The 23,201-nt window shown below is 44.5% G+C and overlaps 1 protein-coding gene across 5 annotated transcripts in view; it reads left to right on the top strand.

Moving 5' to 3' along the window:
* TSC2 (TSC complex subunit 2) overlaps positions 1-23,201 on the top strand; it is a 102,471-nt gene that overhangs the window by 23,817 nt on the left and 55,453 nt on the right. For all 5 annotated transcript variants that reach the window (XM_089686817.1, XM_089686816.1, XM_089686814.1 and 2 more), the window contains exons 8-20: positions 737-862; positions 1,335-1,408; positions 6,491-6,617; positions 7,341-7,484; positions 9,881-10,018; positions 12,731-12,834; positions 13,306-13,387; positions 14,431-14,586; positions 16,497-16,598; positions 16,684-16,806; positions 19,056-19,162; positions 21,130-21,286; positions 21,403-21,525. In XM_089686817.1, the coding sequence (XP_089542943.1) occupies positions 737-862; positions 1,335-1,408; positions 6,491-6,617; positions 7,341-7,484; positions 9,881-10,018; positions 12,731-12,834; positions 13,306-13,387; positions 14,431-14,586; positions 16,497-16,598; positions 16,684-16,806; positions 19,056-19,162; positions 21,130-21,286; positions 21,403-21,525 (1,563 nt within the window). The remainder of the gene's footprint in view (positions 1-736; positions 863-1,334; positions 1,409-6,490; positions 6,618-7,340; positions 7,485-9,880; positions 10,019-12,730; positions 12,835-13,305; positions 13,388-14,430; positions 14,587-16,496; positions 16,599-16,683; positions 16,807-19,055; positions 19,163-21,129; positions 21,287-21,402; positions 21,526-23,201) is intronic.

The following is a 23,201-nucleotide window of genomic DNA, read 5'->3' as shown; positions in this document are numbered from 1 at the left end:
CTTCAGAGGAAACCAAGTAGGGTAGCCACGCAGAGAAGTCATCAAGAAAGCATGATCTTGGTCCAGGAGGTCAATAAGACTGCAGTTCTCGGGCAAACTGGAGAAAAAAGACAAATCTGCATTGTGAGATCATCTAAGGATCTACTACCTCGCTGGAAAAGAAGCTGTATTTGAGAACCTGCAGCGCAAGGGTCTTCCTGCTTCTTCGTTCATTATTTTGGATATTTACCCTTTGAACCTCTCCTTTAATATTACCGCACGAATTATCAGAAGGGCAGCTTTGGTATGAGGAAGAAAAGTCCTTTTTCTACCAAGATGGCCACCTCCGCACAAAGACAGTGCAGAACAAAGCACGGTAAGTCAGCAGCAGCTAAAAGGTCAGCTGCATGGAGGGAGCCTACAGGCAATACTGAGGACTAGCACTTAGCACAGCTTCCACCATGGGTTATGTCCTCAACAAGGGCAAGTGAGCATAGTCTCTCGAGTCCCTGATCTGGTATCCCTTCGATTTATGCTATGGAGTGTCATTTTTATTTTTATTTTATACCTTCAATTGACCAGAAGACATGTCAATTTCTGCACTGCATCTACTTTTGGCAATGTAGGCCTTCATCTAGATGATTTTGATATGGTATGCAGAAGATAACCGTATGGCTAGTAGGAATTTCAGAGTAAAAAAAATTTGAAGGGCTTCTTTGTCACCGGAGAGTTGAGCTGGTGTTTTTGTATTTTCTAGGTGTCTCTAAAGGTCCTGGATGCTGTGGTATGTTACAACTGTCTGCCGTCAGAGAGCATCCCAACATTTGTCATCACACTTTGCCGAACAATTAATGTCAAAGAGCTGTGCGAGCCCTGCTGGAAGGTGAGAATCGATGCTGCAATGTGTACAAGGGCTTGCTTTCGCCTATTTGAAGTGGGTTATAAACGCAAATCGGCAGATTCCCATCGACTTTAATGGAACGGTCTAGATGATCGTTCAGAGCCTGCACTTAACAGCTTGGCATTGCATTGCACTTCTCTTAATGTAGCAGGTCCTACTTAGGGACATTGGGATTTCAGGTAGTTTTTTGGGGGTTTTTTTTGTTTTTTTTTCTTTGTGTGTCAAAAGCTGCATTTGACATTGATGCTCATCTACATGAGTCCTAAATTTAAGGTGCAACGCAGGGGTATATAGAATTCTGTTTTCTTACATGTATGTAAATTCTCTATGAAGGCCTTATAAGTTGGTGTCTCCAAATTGAGTTATTTTTTGCCCTTGCTGCTTTTTTATGACTTTGATTGTATCCAGTTTATTTCTGTCACCTAGAATAAATATTTCTTTTCTGTTTCGTCAGCTGATGCGAAACCTCTTGGGAACACACCTCGGTCACAGCGCTATTTATACCATGAGCCGCATCATGGAAGACAAGTGAGTCACTGTAGAGCTTAGAAAAAGTAGTCTTTCCACAGGTTTTCTTTTTTTAAGCTGGGTTGCAGGTAAAGCAAAAGTGACTGGCCAAGTACTGTGTGGCTGGCTTTAGCTGGCCACAAGGAACGGTGGTCCACCAGGCCTTTTGTCCAGGAGGACCAAATGGGAACCTTGTCCCTGTCAGGTGCTTTGTGCCCCGGGGGATCAGGGTAGTGGTCCATCCCCTTTGGGGAAAGGACAAAGCACACCCCTAAGTGCACTTTTTCGTGTGGTGTTTTACACTTGCACTTTTTTTGTGATTCACTTACGGGTTTTTTCGTTATCTGCACGTTTGCGGACTTAAAAAAAAAAAAAAAAAAAAAAAAAAAAAAAGTGACCATTGCAACAGTGCTCCCCCCTGTACTGAATGGGACAAAGCAGTAATAAATCCAAAACCAAACCATTTTTTTTTTTTTAAATTATTTCAGCTTACCGATTCTTAGATGTGATGGCTGTATTGGTTTTCTTTTTTAGGTTTTGTTTCATCTATTTTCATCTGGTGCTCCTGCTTGTAGGATGAGTTTTCATTCTCTGACTGTCTTATGAGGCTGCATGACTCCTGACCATCTGGACAGTGCTGATTGGACCTGTGCCAATCATATGCACCCTCCAAAAAATAAAACTCTTTAGCAATACACACCAAACAGAGTATGTTCAGAGTGCCTCCTAGGGCTCAGAAGATGGATTGGGGACAGTAAAAAGGGAGTATCATAGAAAACAGGATTAAACATCCTTTTTACACAATGTAGAGGAGTAACCCCTTAGGTTCCACAGTATAACAAGCATGCATTACTGCATATACAGACTGATTTCACTGTTGTGGATTTGGCAACACTTTGTTGTTTTTCAAAAGCACAAGCTTTCTTGCAGTTACAGGGATGAGGCAAGCCATTCAACACTGGCAGGGGTGCTTACAATGATCCACTTTTATTTATGTAAAACCTTTATTCCAAAAGGGAAAAAAACTGATGTAACGGCTTGTAAGCTGTTGGCTTAATTTTTTTGCCTTCGATTTGTTAGTGTATTTAAAGCTGCTAGTAAATCTAACTCCCCCCCCCCCCCCCCCCCGACTGACAATGCTACTGTCAAAAGACACCCCCTGTGCTCATTCATGCAGAGTGGGTGCACTCTGATGCAGGAGATGTTACTGTCCAGATCACCAGGTGAAAACCAAGGGGGAAAAAAAACAAATGCAGCCACCACATCTTATGATTGGTAAGATGCAATATATTCAATTTTGGGTTTGATATGGTTTTAAGCTGGCCATAGACACATTGAGATTCTGCAGGTTCACAAAAGGGCTGGCCGAATTCTAATCAGTTTGTGGCTGTCCCAGCTCGACAGAAGTTGATAATTTGATCAACTTTGTGGAAGGGAGAATGTTGGAAAACCTTTCTTGTTTCTTGGTTGCAGCCGCCATTCATTGTGTTTTGACAGCAGCAGGAGCCGCTGTCAGAGTACAGTGTTTGGGTAGAGGCATTCCTCCATCCATCTACAGCCAGTTTTAAAAAACCACCATTTCTAGAAGACAGCTTATTAACCTCCCTGGAGGTCTTCCCGAGTGTAGCTCGGGGTAAAGTTTCAGTACCACAAGAGGTAACCCCGAGCTACACTCGGGCTTACCATGCAGCGCTGCTCCGGGATATGTTCTTCACTTACCTTGTCCTGCGATCCCGCGATGCCCCTCCTGCAGTGTCCCCGGTAATGTCCTCCGGCGGATGTTGGCATCTGACATCTGGGTTCCATCCCCTGCGAGCGTCGGGATGTACGGGGGACGGAACGGCGGGAAATTTTAAAATGACAAAAAGTGACATTCACTAAATACACTAAAATCACATAGTATAACATTCCTGTATCAAACCATTTCACATACATTTTGTCCCGAGTGCTTTGTCCTGCGCCCTGCCTGCATTTTTACTGTTCTTTTTGCCTGGAAACTGAGAAACGTCCATGGCGTCCAAAATGCGTCCCTTTATGTCAAAAGCGGTTTTAGACCGGCTAGAGAACAGCGATAGTAAATCAGAACCACTTGCAGAATTGAGTGATGATTCGTGGGGAAATTCGTCATCAGACACTGAAAATGATTTTGCGACTTTGCTCAGTGATGTGCGCTCTATTTCAAATTTCAGTGTTTTTGGTTTGATTATATTATTGAATTAAATTTATTATTATATTACTTTTTATGATTATCTATTAAATTATAATTTATGATTTGGCATTTCAAATTTTATCATAACCGTGATGTTTACTAGACTCTTGTTCGGACAGATTTCAGTGAGTTATTCCTAAAAATTACAGGCCTACAATAAAAAAACTACATATTTCCATGCAAAAAAATTTACCGCTTTGCGCACAGAAATATGGACATAATCAGACCGCTAGGGAGGTTAAACAACCCTCCGTCCCACAAAGGGGGGGATTTTGTGCACATAACACTTGCACCCATCTAAATGCATGCAAGTGTTGTCAGACAGCCCTGCCCATCCACCTAGCTATTCAACTTCATTGCCATCTCTGTTGATCAGTGTTCCTAGTGATAGCTCAGGAGGAGAGGTAGCACAACAGACCGTGTACATAGAGCCTTCACAGACCCTGCGCCCCCCCACCTTCACATAAACTGCTAGACAGTACATCGTTCCATTGTGCACTGTCTTGTCTCTTTTTCTGCTGCTTATTTTGCACAGAGTAGACCTGCTAATCAGGGTAACGGAGAGAGTGGAAACTGTCAGCTTGTGTGGTGAATGATTGCAGCTAGATATAAGGGCTTTAATTCTCAGAAACAAAATCTGACAACAGCACAGGCCAAGTACTACACTAGTCTTTGGGCAATGGTAGTACCTGGCTTGTGCTGTTGTCAGATTTTGTTTTTGTGAATGAAAGCCCTTATATCTAGCTGCAATCATTCAAAATACAAGCTGACAGTTTCCACTGTTTCCATTCCCCTGAATAGCAGGCTGCAGGACCAGATTTTGTGCTAAACAGGAGAAATGAGGATACACAGAATTGCAGGTATGGCTCATTGCCAACTGTACCTCTCCCTCTGGGAACACCCATGACAGAAGAAAATAAATTTTATCTAAAAAGTTTTTTTTTTTTTTTTTTTTTTGTTTCCCTGCAAGGTAAAGTCATAATGTGCTAGTATCATTGTTATTATTATACAGTATTTATAAAGCGCCAATAGTTTGCTCAGCGCTGTACATTACAAAGGGGGACAGAACATGTGACATAACAATACAATGCAAAACATGAGGGGATTGAGGGCCTTGCTCTTTCGAGCTTACAATCTATCATTGCATAGTAGCACATTATGAAAGACTTACCTTGAAACAAAGCCCTCCAGTGGCACGTCTTCCCCCAGTCTTCCTTCCGGGTTCACAGGCTGTGGCCGCTTGAATGGCCGAGCCGTGGTGATGTCACACCTGCACATGCACGCGGCAGCCATGGCCGCGGCACAGAGCATGGGTATGCCATTCCTTCAGAGCTCATGCGCCAGTGATGTCACAGACTGTCAGCCAAGCTAATTTCTCCTTAACGGTGCATGTTTAGGAGATATTCACGTAACCTACAGGTAAGCTTTTGTATAATTTTACCTGTTAAGAAAAATCAAAATGGGGTTTACTTCCACCATTGCTCAATTTTTAAGTGCTATGTTCACAGGGATTTACAAAGCATTTTTTTCTGGTATTGCAGCAGTTCTTCTTTAAATGTTCATTTGTGTATAACGGGAACAAAAACAGTAGTTTTGCTCACCTTATTCCTCGCTTCTGCAGGCTTCCTTCTGTCCCCACAAAGCCACTGCTCTTTGCCCTTCTATTAGTTGCACTCTGATATCATTGTGTAAAATGCAGGACCAGTGGTATTGCATTGCATGTGAGGACACTGAGGGCCCACCCATAACCTGGAGAGTCAGAAGGGGGGGAGCAAGGAATAAGGCAAGTATATTTGTGGTTTATGCTGTCCCTAGAGAATAACGAGCATTTAACCCTTGCAGTGTTGGTAGCCCCGCTGTAAGGGGAACTTGTGAATTTTGCAAAAAAATGGCAACCACCCCAACCTATAACTAGCCTTTACAGCAAGGTGCACATGGGAAGGCCAATTTAACCAGAGTTCAGCCTTAAATAATCATGCAAAAGAAATCAGCTTGATGTCCATCAACACTTTAAATTATTAGGACATATTGATGAATTCCGGCCATTGCCATCTCCCAGAAAAAAAAAAAAAGTTAAGTCAACAGCTACAAATAATGTGGCTGCTGACTTTTAATATTCGTGCACTTACCTGTCCATGCATCCAGTGGTGTCGTCATCCCGAGCCGATTCTTCATTCGGCTGTCAAGTGCTGGCGCCGCCATCATGACTAAGGGAAACCAGCAGTGAAGCCGATCTCCTACTGCGCATGCGCAGTGTGTGCTGCGCTTTGTGAATGGGTCACATTCCTCTGGGACCTTTGGAAGTGTCCCAGAGGGCTGGGGGGGGGGGGGGGGGGTTTGGTTGGCCTCGGTGCATTGAGCTGGAAGTGGGAGCAAGTACCTGTCAAGACCAGGTACCCGTTCCTCTCTCCCTCCCAAAAGGTGCCAAATGTGGCAGCGGAGGTGGGCACAAGGTAGAGTAGTGGAGCTTCCACTTTTGGGTGGAACTCCGCTTTAAATGTTTTTTTTTTTTTTTCTGCAAGTAATTTGTAATTCTCGTGTTTAAGGAGCAGCCATGTTGTCCTTACACACGTGCTCTGTTCCTTTTTTGTGGTGCTGCTTAATGGTTGTGCTTTACTGTTCACAAGTTTCAGTTGACCAAGCCATGTAACCCATGCACTCCCTATGTGGCTAATCTCTTAATAGTAATTGTAGGGGCTTCTTGAAAAGGAAGCTTTACTATGATTCACTGAGTCGTGAAGCTCCATAGATTTCTGGCACTAAGCTTCAGAAACAAGATTGTGTTTGTACCCTCTAAATTCAAGGAAGGTGTCTGTCTCGTGCACTCCCTTTGCTTATCCAACACCCAAGCATGCAGCTGATTGACTCCTCATCTGTGGTCTCTTCTGTTCCAGGGTGTATTGGGAAGACGCCCCGTTGTTGAGAGGAGCGGTCTTCTTTGTTGGGATGGGGCTCTGGGGAGCACACAGGCTCTTCTGTTTGAAGAATTCTCCAATATCTGTGCTCCCGTCATTTCTAAAGGTAGGATATGGTTCAAGAGACTCAAACTTATCGATGTGTGTTGAGCTGTAACAACCCACCAGATCATTTTATTTTCAGGATAGGCTGGTTGCTAAATCATAATGGCTTAATAAAGTATATAATTTTTAAGTATGGTTTAAGGCTCCATTCTGGACCTGCCAATAAAATGGTTTACACTTATTCTGCACCGCATCAGTGTGAACCCGGGCTTATATAACCACTAAGCCACTGGGTGGCACAGTGGCTTAGTGGTTAGCACTTCCGCCTGGCAGCACTAGGGTCCTTGGTTCGAATCCCAGCTGCGGCACCACCTGCCTGGAGTTTGCATGTTCTCCCTGTGCCTCTGTGGGTTTCCTCCCACACTCCAAAGACATGCTGGTAGGTGAATTGGCTCCTGTCTAAATTGTCCCTAGTATGTGTATGTATGAATGTAAGTTAGGGACCTTAGATTGTACACACCTTGAGGGTTAGGGACTGATGTGAATGTACAATATATATGTAAAGCGCTGCGTAAATTGACAGCACCATATAAGTACCTGAAATAAATTAAATATTGTATTTAAAAGACCTGGCAGTAGAATAAATATTACTTCTCTCTATCCTAAACTAGAAACAAAAGGTTTGTTTGAGGTTGAGCCAAATATTTTCCATTGCATGACTCTTTCCTTAATGCCGGACTATAGAACTTCTCTTTGACATATATCTTTTCATTTTTCTGGTCAGGCTATGAATTGCCCAAATGCTGTGGTTTCTTATGAGATTGTCCTGTCCATCACAAGACTCATAAAGAAATATGGGCGAGAACTGCAGGCGGCAACGTGGGATGTGCTCCTGGCTGTCATCGAAAGGTTGTTCCAGCAGCTACAGGTACTCGATTGCCAAAGGGAAGAACTTGTCCTGTATTTTCCGAATTCCTAATGGGATTTTATCCCTTTCTATGGTCACCTTTTATATAGACGGTCAGCTTGGCCTATGTTGCAACTTTTGACTAAAAGTAAAACTGAACTCAGCATATGTTTCCAATGTTATAGGAAAAACTTAAATATTGAAGGACATCTAAAGTCACAGCATACACCTTCATTTAGAAATTAATATATGATTTGGTGGGGGGGGCACAGCTTTCACAGTAGAGGTCCTCTTTAAAGATTTAGTCCTCCCCAAGCTGATATTTTGGTTCTGTAGTTGTTTGTCACCCAAATACTTGTTTTAGTAAGGTCAGATTTTAAGCTTGTTTAAGAATAACAAACATGTCATACCTACCTGCTCTGTGCAGTGGGTTTGCACAGAGCAGCCCTGATTCTCTTCTTCTCCAGTCACCCGCCTGCGCTCCTGGCTCCTCCCTCCTGCCTAGTGCCTCCATAGCACACAGCTTGCTGAGGGGGCAACCGAGCAGGCCTGCTCCCATGCCGCTGTTCCATTTGTCCATTCACACATGGAGCGTGGCTTGGCCCCACTCTCTCCTCATTGGCTCACTGGCTGTGATTGCAGTTGTGGGAGCCACTGTGTGTCTCAGCCAGTGGGGAGGGATTGACCCAGGAGTGCCAGGGTGCTCATGCACATTTCTGGATCGAAAGGGGGCTCCAGTAAGTCTTTAGAGGTGCTGGGAGGCGAAAGCTGCACGCAGAAGTTTTTTACCTTTTGTGCATTGAATGCACGAAGTTAAAAAAAAAAAAAAAAAAACCTTCAGCCTTTACAACCACTTTAAAGTGTATGCAACCCTAACAGTGAGCTTTTCATATATGCACCCTTTTAGTATAGGAAACATATGATTGAAAAGCATTTTAATTTTTTAACTGCAAATAAATACCTGCTGGTTTTCACAAAAATTCAGAGCTGTCCTGTGCATTCTGCAATCTTCTATCAAGCAGTCTAATTAGCCCTGGCAGTTCTTCTCTTTGACTACAGAAAACCTTCCCTCTTTTGGGGATGTCTACTATGGAAGCAGATGCTCCATATTCTCAGCATTGGGAGAGGAGAGAAAGTGGAGGGGATGACAGTTCAGGCCAGAAAGCTTAAGATCAGCGCTGTCCATGTGACAAAAGTCACAGGGATTTCTAATCCCCAGAGCTGTGAAGTGGCTTTCTCTCCCCTCCTTGCTGGGATGACAGTACGTGCTAATCGGCATCTGATTGGTGAGCACTGTCCATGTGATTGTGCTGACCACTCACAAGCCCTCTAGCCTGAACTGTCATCCCTGTGAGGAGATTAGAGAAAGCAGCGGGGATTTCAAATTCTCACCGCTTTCTCTCCTCTCCTGCTGAGAATATGGAGCATCTGCTTCCATAGTATACATCCACTCCCCACTGTGGAAAACCTCCCTACACCACTCCTGTGTGAACTCTGGCTATGGCAGCATGGGTTCACACAGGAGCAGTGGGAAAACCGCATGCCCTTTGGGCAGGTATCGCATTCCTGTTCAAATTGCATGCTATTCTTTGCGTCCATACATTTTATATTGATGCAAATCGCACCGCAAAGTATCAGTAATCTGTATAGGCGAGTACTTGACCAAAAGTATCGTTACTTGTACTCACTGATAGAGAAAAAAAGGGGGTATCGGTGCATCACTATTTTGTCTTGACATACATAAGATAACTGTCTGGCCTACAGTCAGGATCCACAGGAACGAACTTGGCCAAGGTCGTTCGCTAATAAATATGCAGATTTTCTGGTCTGTTGTAGTGAGCATTGAAGTTTTAGGAGCAGATAGTGAGCAGGCTGCTTGATTATAAGGGGCCGTACACTTGTAAACCCTAAACAGTCCCTAATGAACTCTTTCCTTAGCCATCTGTATTTGCTTTTTGTTTTTCTAGTCATTTTTATGTTGTTCCCTTTCTCTTTTTTTTTTTTTCGTGTGTGTGTAAATGCCCTCTGGATGGGTTTTTAATTGTGTTTTTTTTTTTTTATGCATTTTCAATGCGTTCCAGTGTGGTTTTTTTTTTTTTTTTTTCCCAAGGTTTCCTGTAGTGCGTTTTTTTTTTTTAATGCATTTTGCTACTTTGCAGTACACGTCAGTACAGAAAAAATGCAGCATATTCTAATTTTTTTACTGCACTGTAACGCACTTAACTGGTCCGAACTATGCCATTGTAACCCATATAACCTACTGTCCATGCGTTTTTGATGCATAAAAAAAATTGCACTGGACTGCAGCTGGTGTGAACCAGCCCTCAAACAATTTATTCATGTTTGAATTTACAGATACTTCTCTTATTTCTATGGGCTTCCTTAAATTCACAATGCTGTCTTTTGTTGGTTTTCAGGTTCTCCGCAGTCTGGAGTTGAAGGCTGCCATCCACAATTTGCTGACTGCAGTGGAGGAGCTCTATGACCAGAATGAATTCCATGGGGATGAGGAGAGATTTTTTGAACTGGTGGAGAGACACTCAGATGATCGGCCTGTAAGTTTCACATTGTTCATAGTCTTCCTAATGATTTTAGTGTTTATTCAGGGAATGCAACCCAAAACATTATGCTGTAGATGGCCAGCTTGGTCATAAGTTGCAAAATCCTCCCAGCAATAAACTGACCTAATGAGGATCAGGTACATATTAGCTACCCTAGGATGGACGTCAGAAACTCTTGCTATAGCATAGAGAGATTCCCAGCTTGTTGGAAAACCGCCATGCAATGTGACCCATCCACCTCACTTCTCAGTAAGAGGATGAAAAGAAGGTATTAACCAACTGTGTACTGTTTCTGTATGTCAGCATAGTGACATAAATAGTTGTGGGTCCTATAGCTGCAAAGCGCACACACAGACAAGACCTTAACCACTTCCCGTCCGCCCTATAGCAGAAATACTGCTACAAGGCGGAACGGGTGTGCAAAATCGTGTGTGTGTGTGTGTGTATATATATGTGTGTGTGTGTGTGTGTGTGTGTGTGTGTGTGTGTGTGTGTGTGTGTGTGTATATATGTGTGTATATATGTGTGTATATGTATATACAGTTGCAAGAAAAAGTATGTGAACCCCTTGGGATTACGTGGAGTTTTGCATGAATTGGGCATAAAATGTGCTCTGAACGTCATCTAAGTCACAACAATAGAAGAACACAGTCTGCTGAACATAATACTACACAAACACCTGTTGCCATGGTTTAATTGCACATAACATGTAAACATTCACAGTGCAGGGAGGAAAAAGTATGTGAACCTTTGGACTTAATAACTGGTTGACCCTCCTTTTGGCAGCAATAACCTCAACCAAACGTTTCCTGTAGTTGCAGATCAGACCTGCACAACGATCTGGAGTCATTTTGGACCACTCCTCTTCACAAAACTGTTTCAGTGTAGCAATATTCGTGGGATGTCTGGTGTGAATCGCTCTCTTAAGGTCATGCCACAGCATTTCAATCAGGTTGAGGTCAGGACTCTGACTGGGCCACTCCAGAAGGCGTATTCTGTGCTGTTGCAGCCATTGTTTTGTTGAATTACTTGTATGCTTTGGGTCATTGTCCTGTTGCATCACCCATCCTCTGTGGAGCTTCAGTTGGCGGACAGATGGTCGTACGTTTTCCTGCAAAATGTCTTGATAAACTCTGGAATTCATTTTCCCATCAATGACAACAATCCGTCCAGGCCCTGAGGCAGCAAAGCAGCCCCAAACCATGATGCTCCCTCCGCCATGTTTTACAGTGGGGATGAGGTTTTGATGTTGGTGTGCTGTGCCTTTTTTTCTCCACACATAGTGTTGTGTGTTCTTCCCAAACAACTCAATCTTGGTTTCATCTGTCCACAGTATATTTTGCCAGTAGTGCTGTGGAACATCCAGGTGCTCTTTTGCAAACTTCAAACGTGCTGCAATATTCTTTTTGAACAGCAATGGCTTCCTCCGTGGTGTCCTCCCATGTACTCCATTCTTGTTTAATGTTTTCCTTATTGTAGATGTGTCAACAAAAATGTTAGCATGTGCCAGAGATTTCTGTAGGTCTTTAGCTGACACTCTGGGATTCTTCTTTACCTCATGCAGCATTCTGCGCTGTGCTCTTGCAGTCATTTTTACAGGACGACCACGTCTAGGGAGAGTAGCAACAGTGCTAAACTTTCTCCATTTGTAGACAGTCTGTCTTACCGTGGACACATGAACATCAAGGCTTTTGGAGATACTTTTGTAACGCTTTCCAGCTTCATGCAAGTCAACAATTCTTTATCGTAGGTCTTCTGAGAGCTCTTTTCTGCGAGGCATGGTTAACGTGCTTCTTGAAACCAGTAAACCCAAAACAGGTGTGTGTTTTTTAAGGGCCGGACAGCTGTCAGCAACACATCCAATATCACACTGATTGGAGTCAAGGTTGGCTCACTCCTGGCTCCAATTAGCTCTGGGAGAAGTCATTAAGCTAGGGCCTCACATACTTTTTCCTTCCTGCACTGTGAATGTTTACATGTTATGTGCAATTAAACCATGGCAACATCTAATGTTTGTGTAGTATTATGTTCAGCAGACTGTGTTCTTCTATTGTTGTGACTTAGATGACGTTCAGAGCACATTTTATGCCCAATTCATACAAAACTCCACGTAATCCCAAGGGGTTCACATACTTTTTCTTGCAACTGTATGTGTGTATATGTATATATGTGTGTATATGTATTAGGATTTTGCAGTTCTGGGTAGGCTTACCCTTGCCACAATTCGTAGCCTCGGCTGTCAATCACCGGGTCCCGGCCGGTGATTACTCGCTGGCACCCAGTGATCGCCTAGCATTATCAACGGTGGAGAGAACTGTATGTAAACAATACAGTTCTCTCCCCTGTCAGCTCCTGCACACTATGTACGGCTCTGCATAGCAGAGCCATACAAAGCAGTTGTACAGTTGAAAGCACACACTGCTTACTGTGAAACAGCACACAGTTAACCCTTTGATCGCCCCACGTTAACACCTTCCTGCCCAGTGCCATGTCATTTAGTACAGTGTCAGTGTTTTTATTAGCCGTATCGTAAAAATGGCCTGGTAAATCCTCTGGAGGGGAAGGGAATTATAAACATCCAGAAGGTTGAGTACCAGACAGTACTCAACTGTGTTGATGAATGGGAACTAATACAGGACTAAGTATAAACACATCTCTTACCTTACTATGTGTCATTGATCTTTTATGGTTTTCTTGTCTTTCTAGGCAGCCTCAGTGGTGAACCTGATAACCTACAGAGCTCAGTCCATCCACCCGGGAAAGGAGGGGTGGATACAGGATCTGCAGAGGCTGATGGATAAGTATTTCAGGTCAGAACAATTTCTTAGTAACTTTTGACCTATCAATTGTCCAATATGATAGGTAGAGTAAATATGACTACATCACTGCTAAGCTGACTGCACTTTTAGTCTGCAGCTACCCAGTGACAAAGTGATTGTAAAACCATCATTTTTAATATTTAATATTTTTATTAAATAGCAAACGTCGTTCTTGCCTATGCCTCTTCATAAGCCCCCCGCCCCGGAGAGCATCCCACAGCAAGTCACTTGCTAAAGGAGCACTTGTGCATACTTGCTCCCAAGCCACTCTGTGTGTCCATTGAATGTAGAGATTTCAGCTGCAAATATCAGGCCTTATATGGTGGCCCGGTGTTCGTTTTTCCAAGTGGCTTCCATTCTTTAAAGGCAGACCTTAAGCCGCCTTGTTTGCATACAATGCATGTGCAGTCTACCTACTTGTTCCTGTTTATTAGTACGAAAGATGTGTCCTTTCACTTTCAGGAATGAAGCTCGATGTATTGTACGAATGAAAGTCTTGGATGTCCTATCCTTTGCGTTGAGCATCAACAGACAGTTTTATGAGGTTTGTTTTGGAAGACTTTGTATGATAAAACTTCTGGGAATCCAGATGTTCATCCATTATCTTTTTTAGTGGGAAGTCCTTAGTAAGCCAAACGCGTGTGTTAAAGGGCTATTGGTGTACTTTTTTTTTTTTTTTTTTTTCCATATATTTATAAGGTGAGCACAAGAACAGTCATTGATTTCCAGCAGGTTTAGAATGTAACTTTTTTGGGATATTCTTGCACATTGGTGGCTACAGTTGGCCAGTAACGGTTGGTCCCTCAAAGATAAACAGGCCGTACACAGTCTGCTCTGATACAGCACAAACCTCCAGGGCGGCATGCGAATTCTCATTCCCCCGTATCCTTACATTGTGCCGGTTGACCCTTCCACTTAAGTGGATGGTCGCCTCATCCTTTCTATTTAATGTCTGGAGATTCCTGCAAAATCCATACCACATTTCATTGTCTTCCAGGTGTAACTCGTGGACCAATTGCAGCTTGTACGGGTGAAACGGCAAGCAAGATCTTGCTTGCCATGCTTTGAGAAATTGTTTAATTTATCCGCGGTCGCCATATTTGTAAACCTACTCCAATAAGTAACTACTTGAAATCAAGAAGTGTTTTTGTGCTCACCCATTATAATTGTGTGTTTCACTCCTTTCTGTATTGCTGACCGTTTAGACTTAGTCTACACGATGTATGTATTTTTAGTAGACAGTCTTTGCCTGTTTAGGTCAAAATGACCCTCCCATTTTCTCCATATTACCTGCTGAGAGAAGCCTACAGAGCTCAATAGCTAAAGCTGAAATTGTATACCTGCAAGGGACTGAGTCCCAGCAGGTATACAGCATTCCTGTTCCTCCCCCAGCTTTTGGAAACCTCCAAATGAGGTTCAGTTCGAAATGGAGTACGTGAAAGGAGATTATTGCTGTGCTCTGCCAATTTAGATAACCAGTAGTGCTCTGAGAATCCTTTGTCTTGTATTATAAGTTAAAGCAAAGATTTTGTATGCTTGTGTGTATCCATGGCATCTCCTTGAATTGTTCTTGTGATTTGTTTTCAGGAGGAACTAATAGAAAAGGTGGTGACCTGCCAGCTGGCACAAATCCCAGAGGATAAAGATCACCAAGTCCGAAAACTGGCCACGCAACTCTTGGTTGACTTGGCAGAATGCTGCCACTCTTGCCATTTTAACAGTTTAATGGATATCATTGAGAGGGTAAGGCTTTGCCTTCTCTAAAGTCATGTCATTTATTTTATGCGCTTTCTGTATTTATATTTTCCAGAACACACGGAGGAACTTACACTTTAACGCCACTACTGTAAAACGTAAAGCAGGATCCCAGGCAGTTATAAAAGACACAATTGAATGCAGCTCTGTAATCCTTAACCACTTCAATACCAGGCACTTTCACCCCTTCCTACTCAGGCCAATTTTCAGCTAGCAGTGCTGTCTTACTTTGAATGACAAGTACTCAGTCATGCAACATTGTACCTCTGACATTTTTATCATTTTTTTTGCGACAGAGCTTTCTAGTTGGTATTTGATCACTTGTTTTTTTATTGTTTGCTAAACAAATGAAAAAGACAGATTTGAAAAAAAAAAATAAAAGTCTGTCTTAGTTTCTGCTATAAAATTTAGCAAATACGTAATTTTTTTCTTTTTCACTGATGTGCGCTGATTAGGCTGCACTGATGGGCATTGATAGGCTGTACTGATGGGATGGCACTGATTCAGTGTTAACTATGTACTGATAGCCTTGCCGGTTCTAGGCTGTCCTTTTTTTCACATACGTGTGAGCACAGGACTGCTGATACAAGTCTGTTTTCGTGTGATCAGCTGTGAATGGGCACAGCTGATCACATGGTAAAGGGTCGCTGTGATTAGCCCTTTACCCCGATGTGTGATCAGCTGTGTCCAAAGTATTCAGAGCATGCCCGATGCTCAAGAGGCGCGGTTCTGGAAGGACATCCATGAACATCCTCCCACAACTGGACGAACGCACTGTAGCTGTCTATCGGCTGTAGTGCTGTCAGCAAGTGGCTAATGCATAATTACTTTCATTCTTTTAATGCAAGAAATGTAAGTGTCTGAATTTGACCTATCGGCATCTTGCTTGACAAGCCTGAAATGAGAAAAGAAGCAGTAAAAGGAGCCAAATGGTTCTTTTAATAGCAGAGAAGGCAGGGTGACCGAGAGATGAGCTCATTACTGCATTGCCTCTCCTTTCATGGTCCCAGTCACAGGCTGGTGTGGGTCCAGGATGACCTGATTTTTTTTTTTCTGTACATTGTCCTACAAACCATGCTCAGAAGCCAAGGGATCGAAAACTTACTCTGATGAAAGCCAACAAGCTGTAAACGGCTATAAGAAAACAATATAATTATCTATTTTTAGGCTGTGTCTGTGCTGTAAGCCAACAGTTCTGGATGAACAAGATGACAGGGGTGTGACGGGAGTCACTTTGGGTGGGGGGCCTATGGAACACAGCTCACTTTGGAGAGGTGGGGAGACCCCTGTATCAGTTCCCCAATTCCTCTTATGTGTAGGTCACCCTGTGCCTGTTAGGGGTACAGGGTGATCTGTCCTAATATTGGGGTGGGGGGGGGGGGTTGTTGATTGTTTAATGCCATGTGGTTGCATCTCGTTGTTCTATTGTGTGTCTTGCTTGGGAGCAAACTGTTATGGGATGTATGTGTTTATGGGTTTTGGCTTGGTGGGGGGGGGGGGGGTCTCCAGCAGCCGCCTCCCTCCTGATAGGACTGTCTGGTGTCTCTTGTTACTTAATGTAGATTGCCCTGCCCTGTGTCATTATGCAGGGAGGGGGTATTGTCCCCCTGAGTGTATATATCTTGTATCTGTGTTAAAATAAACTAGTCCACTCTGGTTTACTTCAAGACGGTTGTCGTCTAGTATTGTATGGTCAGCTGTGGTGTCTGTGGTCGGTGTTCAGACGGGGAAGCGATATTCTAACGGCAGTACCCAAGTACAGTCTGGGTCGGTTCCGTTACAAGGGGTACAAAGGAATCCTTTGTATCTCTCGAATAGTGATTAGTAAAGTCAGGCACCCTTCCTTTTTGCCTCTTTAGGTTTTCGTGTCTGTAAATGACATCTTTTCTTCTTTTTAGATTGTGACACGATCCCTGACCCTTCCTGCTGACTCTGGACAGGATGCATCATCTTTGGAAGATGTAAAAACCTCTGTATTGGGCCTAATGGTCATCCTTCAGGTAAGAAGCGGCAATTTCTCTCCTGATGTGTGTTAAGGCAATAGTCATCCTAAGGTAGTGATGTGAACTTCTCTTTTATGTGCAGACCAAGCTATACATCCTGCCTGCAAGTCATGCCATCCGTGTATATGAAATGCTGGTCAACCACATGCAGCTTCACTACATTAACCTGTACAGCTCTCCCATCGCCAACAGCATCAGGTTACAGGTCAGTCCATGTCTTACTGAGCACTGTGCAGGCCATATAGAATTTCACAAGGAAATTACTAACCAGACTATACGTGTACAAGAATATACATTTTATTGACAAGCTGCGCATGAGTTTAAAAACCAGGTCATAATGACATCTGTAGCTGCAGCCACTGTGGTGCAATTTATTCTCAAAGTTTGCAGCACTGCCTCTCAGAGCTCCTCCTGTATTTACATTAGACATTGGAAGGCTACTCCTTTAGCTATACCATCAATTACGTGCAGGGTAATTTTATTGGATATTATTTTAATGGACATTTTGTTTTGGCCCTTGCTCTACAAAATTGTGGGTTGATTATGAACAGGAGCCAGGCGCTGTGTAGTTTTGTGATAAAAGTAATACACCTTTATATGGAGGTGTGCCTTTAATAATTCATATGGTAAAAAATAGATAACCGGCCTGTGGCTTTAAGATGCCAGGTTCCAAGATGGACGGCCCCTCCGCTCAGTGGGAAGCAGTAGAGAATAGAAAGCCTGTCAGTGCAGGGACCACATGTATCCGACGTCCCAGCGTCCCGGTGACGTCACCACGATGTGGGGCAGAGACGGAGGGGGGGAACTCTCGCTGGAGCTGCAGCTTTAGAAGGAAGAGGCCGGTTGCTGGGACAAGTTTCGCACGCATGCGCTTTATCAAGTCTCCTTCCATTTTGTAAACTGTCGGTCCTATACAAATCCTGTATAACAATAATATATGATTGCACTTATGCTTACTTGACTATGGGGGGGGGGGGGGTTGCTAAAACTGCAGCACTCAGAATTTGGTGCAACTGTGCACAGTAGCCAATCAGCTTCTAGCTTGGTCAGTTATGCTTTTGCCAAAAAAAAAGAAACTGGAACGTGATTGGGTTCATGCAAAGCTGCACCAGATCTTGTAAATCTCCCTCTTTTGGTCCTAAGTAAGTTGGACTCCATTTTGCACTTCTGTGTATTAACCATAAATGGGACTTCTGTTGCCTTTTATTTATTATTATTTATTTCAGGTACTTATATATCGCCATCAATTTACACAGCACTTTACATACATATTGTACATTCACATCAGTCCCTAACCCTCAAGGGGTGTACAATCTAAGGTCCCTAACTCACATCCATACATACACATACTAGGGACAATTTAGACAGGATCCAATTACCAGCATGTCTTTGGAGTGTGGGAGGAAACCGGAGTACCCGGAGGAAACCCACGCAGGCACAGGGAGAACATGCAAACTCCAGGCAGGTGGTGCCGTGTTTTGGATTTGAACCGGCAACCCTAGTACTGCCAGGCAGAAGTGCTAACCACTTAGCCACTGTGCCTCCCTTTTGTACTTATATAGGCAATTTGCCTTGGTGGACTGCACTATCCCTTTTGCATGTGTATAGGTTTTTTTAAGATCACAACAAACCTTTATTATTATTATACAGGATTTATATATCGCCAACAGTTTGCTCAGCGCTTTACAATATAACGGGAGACAATACAGCAACAATACAGTTCAATACAAGAGGGATAGGAGGGCCCTGATCCTGGGAGCTTACAATCTAAGAGGGAGGGGCTAGTGGTACAAAAGGTAGTAACTGTGGGGGATGGACTGGTAGGAGGAATAGAAGATTCCGTTATTAGCTGAAGGCAGGATAGGCTTCCCTGAAGAGAGGTTTTCAGAGATCGCCTAAAAGTGGGCAGAGTAGGCGATAGTCTGATTAATTGGGGTAGAGAGTTCCAGAGGATGGGACAAGCTCTGGAGAAGTCCTGGAGGCGAGCATGGGAGGAGGAGACAAGTGAGCTAGAGAGCAGGAGGTCATGGGAGGAGCGGAGAGGATGGTTTGGGTGATATTTGGAGACAAGTGTTACAATAGTCAAGACGTGATATAACCAGGGAGGGAAGAAGTTGCTTAGTGGTTTCCGAGGTTAGGAACGGGTGTATCTTGGAGATGTTGCGGAGGTGAAGTCTACATGATTTGGACAGCGATTGGATTTGGGGCTGAAAGGACAGATGGGAGTCTAGGATAACACCTAGTACCCTGGCATGAGGGGAGGGACTGATGGTTGTGTTGGTGACCTTGATGGAGATGTCAGGGGAGGGGCACGGGCTGGAGGGAATAGTATGAGCTCAGTCTTTATTACTTTGTATTACTCAATATCCCCCCACCCCCCCTGGAAAAATTCTGTAGTTTTGGGGTTTTTTTTTCTACTGTATTTGTCTTTTTGTTTTCTTCCCAAAACAAAAGGTGTTTGACTTCTTCTTGCTCCTGCGGACGGACTCTCTGAAGCGCCTTGGTCTCCCCAACAAAGATGGAGCTGTGAGGTTCAGCCCGTACTGCCTGTGTGAGTCTGTGTAAGTGTCGCCCTACAATACATGACATCACTGCTGAGTGTTTATTCTGTCCTGTGAGAATTTACGTCATTTTAGTAATCTTTATCGATATGAGACTAGCATGCAAAAAAAAATGATAATTCATCCAATATTCTCATCATGTGTACGGGGCTTAAAGTGTTACTAAACCCACAACAGTACAATCAGTCTGTATATGCAGTAAAGCATGCTTGTTATACTCACTGTGGAACCTAAGGGGTTAATCCTCTGCATTGTGTAAAAAGGCTATTTGATCCATTCTTCTCTGATCCTCCCCTTCCTCTACTGTCCCCAATCCATCTGCTGATAGTACAGAGCTCTAGGAGGCACTCTGCACATGCTCAGTTTAGTGTGTATGGCTAGGGGTTTTTTTTTGGAGGGAGGGTACATGTGATCAGCACAGGGCCAATCAGTGCTGTCCAGACTGAAGGTCAGTCTTCTTGTTGAAATGACCACCTGATACAGACTGAACCCATGTCACATGCTCAGTTTGGGTGCACAGGGCCAATCGGTACTGTCCAGACAGAGGGTCAGAGGTTTCACATCCTCCTAGAGCAGACAGAAAACTCCTACAAGCTTTAACAAGTGCTCTGCTGAAGTCACAAGACTGCTTTATCTGCTTAGAAAAGGTATTGAGCAGTTTATATTTACTAAAAGAATTGCTTTTCCATGTTCTGTGTACTGTGTGAGACCAGATATAGTGAATGCAGGGTCCTGGCAGACCAGATATAGTGAATGCAGGGTCCTGGCAGACCAGATATAGTGAATGCAGGGTCCTGGCAGACCGGATATAGTGAATGCAGGGTCCTGGCAGACCGGATATAGTGAATGCAGGGTCCTGGCAGACCGGATATAGTGAATGCAGGGTCCTGGCAGACCGGATATAGTGAATGCAGGGTCCTGGCAGACCGGATATAGTGAATGCAGGGTCCTGGCAGACCGGATATAGTGAATGCAGGGTCCTGGCAGACCGGATATAGTGAATGCAGGGTCCGGGCAGACCGGATATAGTGAATGCAGGGTCCGGGGAGACCGGATATAGTGAATGCAGGGTCCGGGGAGACCGGATATAGTGAATGCAGGGTCCGGGGAGACCGGATATAGTGAATGCAGAGTCCGGGGAGACCGGATATAGTGAATGCAGGGTCCGGGGAGACCGGATATAGTGAATGCAGGGTCCGGGCAGACCGGATATAGTGAATGCGGGGTCCGGGCAGACCGGATATAGTGAATGCGGGGTCCGGGGAGACCGGATATAGTGAATGCGGGGTCCGGGGAGACCGGATATAGTGAATGCGGGGTCCGGGGAGACCGGATATAGTGAATGCGGGGTCCGGGGAGACCGGATATAGTGAATGCGGGGTCCGGGGAGACCGGATATAGTGAATGCGGGGTCCGGGGAGAGCGGATATAGTGAATGCGGGGTCCGGGGAGAGCGGATATAGTGAATGCGGGGTCCGGGGAGAGCGGATATAGTGAATGCGGGGTCCGGGGAGAGCGGATATAGTGAATGCGGGGTCCGGGGAGAGCGGATATAGTGAATGCGGGGTCCGGGGAGAGCGGATATAGTGAATGCGGGGTCCTGGCAGACCGGATATAGTGAATGCGGGGTCCTGGCAGACCGGATATAGTGAATGCGGGGTCCTGGCAGACCGGATATAGTGAATGCGGGGTCCTGGCAGACCGGATATAGTGAATGCGGGGTCCGGGCAGACCGGATATAGTGAGTGCGGGGTCCGGGCAGACCGGACGTAGTGAGTGCGGGGTCCGGGGGTTTAGCATCATTTTAAGGGGTTGAAGCTAGCTGGCTTCAGGGATGATGGTAAGAAAAACAAACCAGTCTCCAATGTATCATTTATCTCATCTTCTCTTTCTAGTTTAATTTAGTGAATGATATGCACTGAGGTGTGAGCTGAAATATCCTTTTTAACTGCTCTGATATCTGTTAGGAGTGAGCCTGAGAAGAGGCCCCCAGAAAGGAAGCCCGCCGGCACACTGTCTCCCCCCTCTGGAAGCCCCAGCCTCTCTTCCCAGGGTGGTTGTCCTCGATTGGGCTGCCTGCCTTTCTCTCTGCCTTTTGGGGTCATTCTGCAATGCTTGAAGCAGGTTCAGTATAACATTCTCCAATGCAGATCTGTTCAAAGACAGGTCTGTTCCTTCTGTATTTGGGTCTCTTCTTGGTAACTTTTGTTTTTGGATTATGAATGAGCTCTCTCTTCTAGGAGACCGACTGGAAAGTCCTCAAATTGGTTCTCAATAAACTGCCTGAGTGTCTTCGCTATAAATTCCTCATTCTGTCCTCTCCATGTAACATCGACCAGCTTTCTGCATCTCTCTGCACCATGGTGAGTAGTCAAACTTCAGAGTTTAAATGTCCCCTAACACCTGATACAGACTGAACCCGGGTCACATGCTCAGTTTGGTGTGTATTGCTAGAGAGGTTTTTTTTTTTTTCTTGGGAGGGTGCATGTGATCAGCACAGGACCAATCAGCACTGTCCAGACAGAGGGTCAGAGGTTTCACATCCTAGAGCAGAAAGAAAACTCCTCCTACTCCTTGGTATAGCAATATCTTGTAGATGCCTGCTCCAGGACCCCACCAAATCTGTGCTGCTTGTATATATGTAAATGTGTAGCATGGAGAACTGACCTACCTATTGACATATTGGCCAGTAAGGAACCAGAAGGTAAGTGCAGGAAGGGGCAGGCAAACTCAACATTACAAGAAAGTGTTTGAACATACAGTACATTGGTGTGCGAGCACCTTGAACTGGCTGCTTTGTTTTGCTGTAGTCTGTTATGACAGGTGCTCTTAAAATGGAAGCTAAACACAAATGGCAACCACCCCAATTTATACCTAGCTTTGAAGAGTTGATACACACGTGCGGTGCGGACTGAAGCTCAGGTTTCACAGCTAATTGATACAGTAGTTTTTCACGTCAGGTTCAGGACAGGATTAGCTCAGGATCGCATCTTGTTTACACATGTGATTTAGAAACCATTCCCATAGACGCCAATAGCCTGTAATCCACAGCTGAACCGGAATGCAATGCTCAGAAATTGTACAAGACTTTTTAAGCCCGGATTCACACTGATGCGGTGCGGAATTTGCAGCATTTTCTGTGTGAATTCCGCACCGCAACAGAATCTCACCCCATTCATGCAAACCGATGCAAGTGTGTATGTTAAGTGAACAACACCCCGAAATCGATCTGCAAAATGCTGTGCGATGTGCAGAATTGAATCACATAGATGTGCATAACCATGCGATCCGATTCTAGTGCGGACCCAAAAACAAAACCGTGCTCTCCCCGGTCAGCTCCTGCACACTGCTCTCCGCGGTCAGCTCCTGCACACTGCTCTCCGCGGTCAGCTCCTGCACACTGCTCTCCGCGGTCAGCTCCTGCACACTGCTCTCCGCGGTCAGCTCCTGCACACTGCTCTCCGCGGTCAGCTCCTGCACACTGCTCTCCGCGGTCAGCTCCTGCACACTGCTCTCCGCGGTCAGCTCCTGCACACTGCTCTCCCCGGTCAGCTCCTGCACACTGCTCTCCCCGGTCAGCTCCTGCACACTGCTCTCCCCGGTTGTGCACAGCCATACAAAGGAGTGTGCTTACAGTGACGCACAGAGACCCCGCCCCTAGTAAAATAGCACACTGTTAACCCTTTGATTGCCCCACATGTTAACCCCTTCCTGCCCAGTGCCATTAGTACAGTATCAGTGTTTATTAGCACTGATCACTGTATTGGTGTCACTGGGGATGTCAGTGACACCAAGTCCGTTTCCCCCAGTGTTAGAATGCCGCCGCAGTCCCGCTATAAGTCGCTGATCACCGCCATTGCTAGTAAAAATAAAAATAAAAGATTAAAAAAAAAGTGTGTGTGTGTACACATATATACCACCATTTGTAAACGCTATAACTTTCACATAGACTAATTTATTTACACTTATTGGGATTTTGTTTAGCAAAGACATGTTGCAGAATACATTTTGGCCTAAATTTTTGCCGAAATGTATTTAT

This window comes from Staurois parvus, unplaced genomic scaffold, assembly GCF_062004578.1.
Source record: "Staurois parvus isolate SC_StPar_1 unplaced genomic scaffold, SC_StPar_1.0 ptg000412l, whole genome shotgun sequence".
In the NCBI taxonomy this organism is placed as follows: domain Eukaryota; kingdom Metazoa; phylum Chordata; class Amphibia; order Anura; family Ranidae; genus Staurois; species Staurois parvus.
Note: the sequence above shows the minus strand (reverse complement) of the source record. Positions and strands in the feature narration are given on the sequence as shown.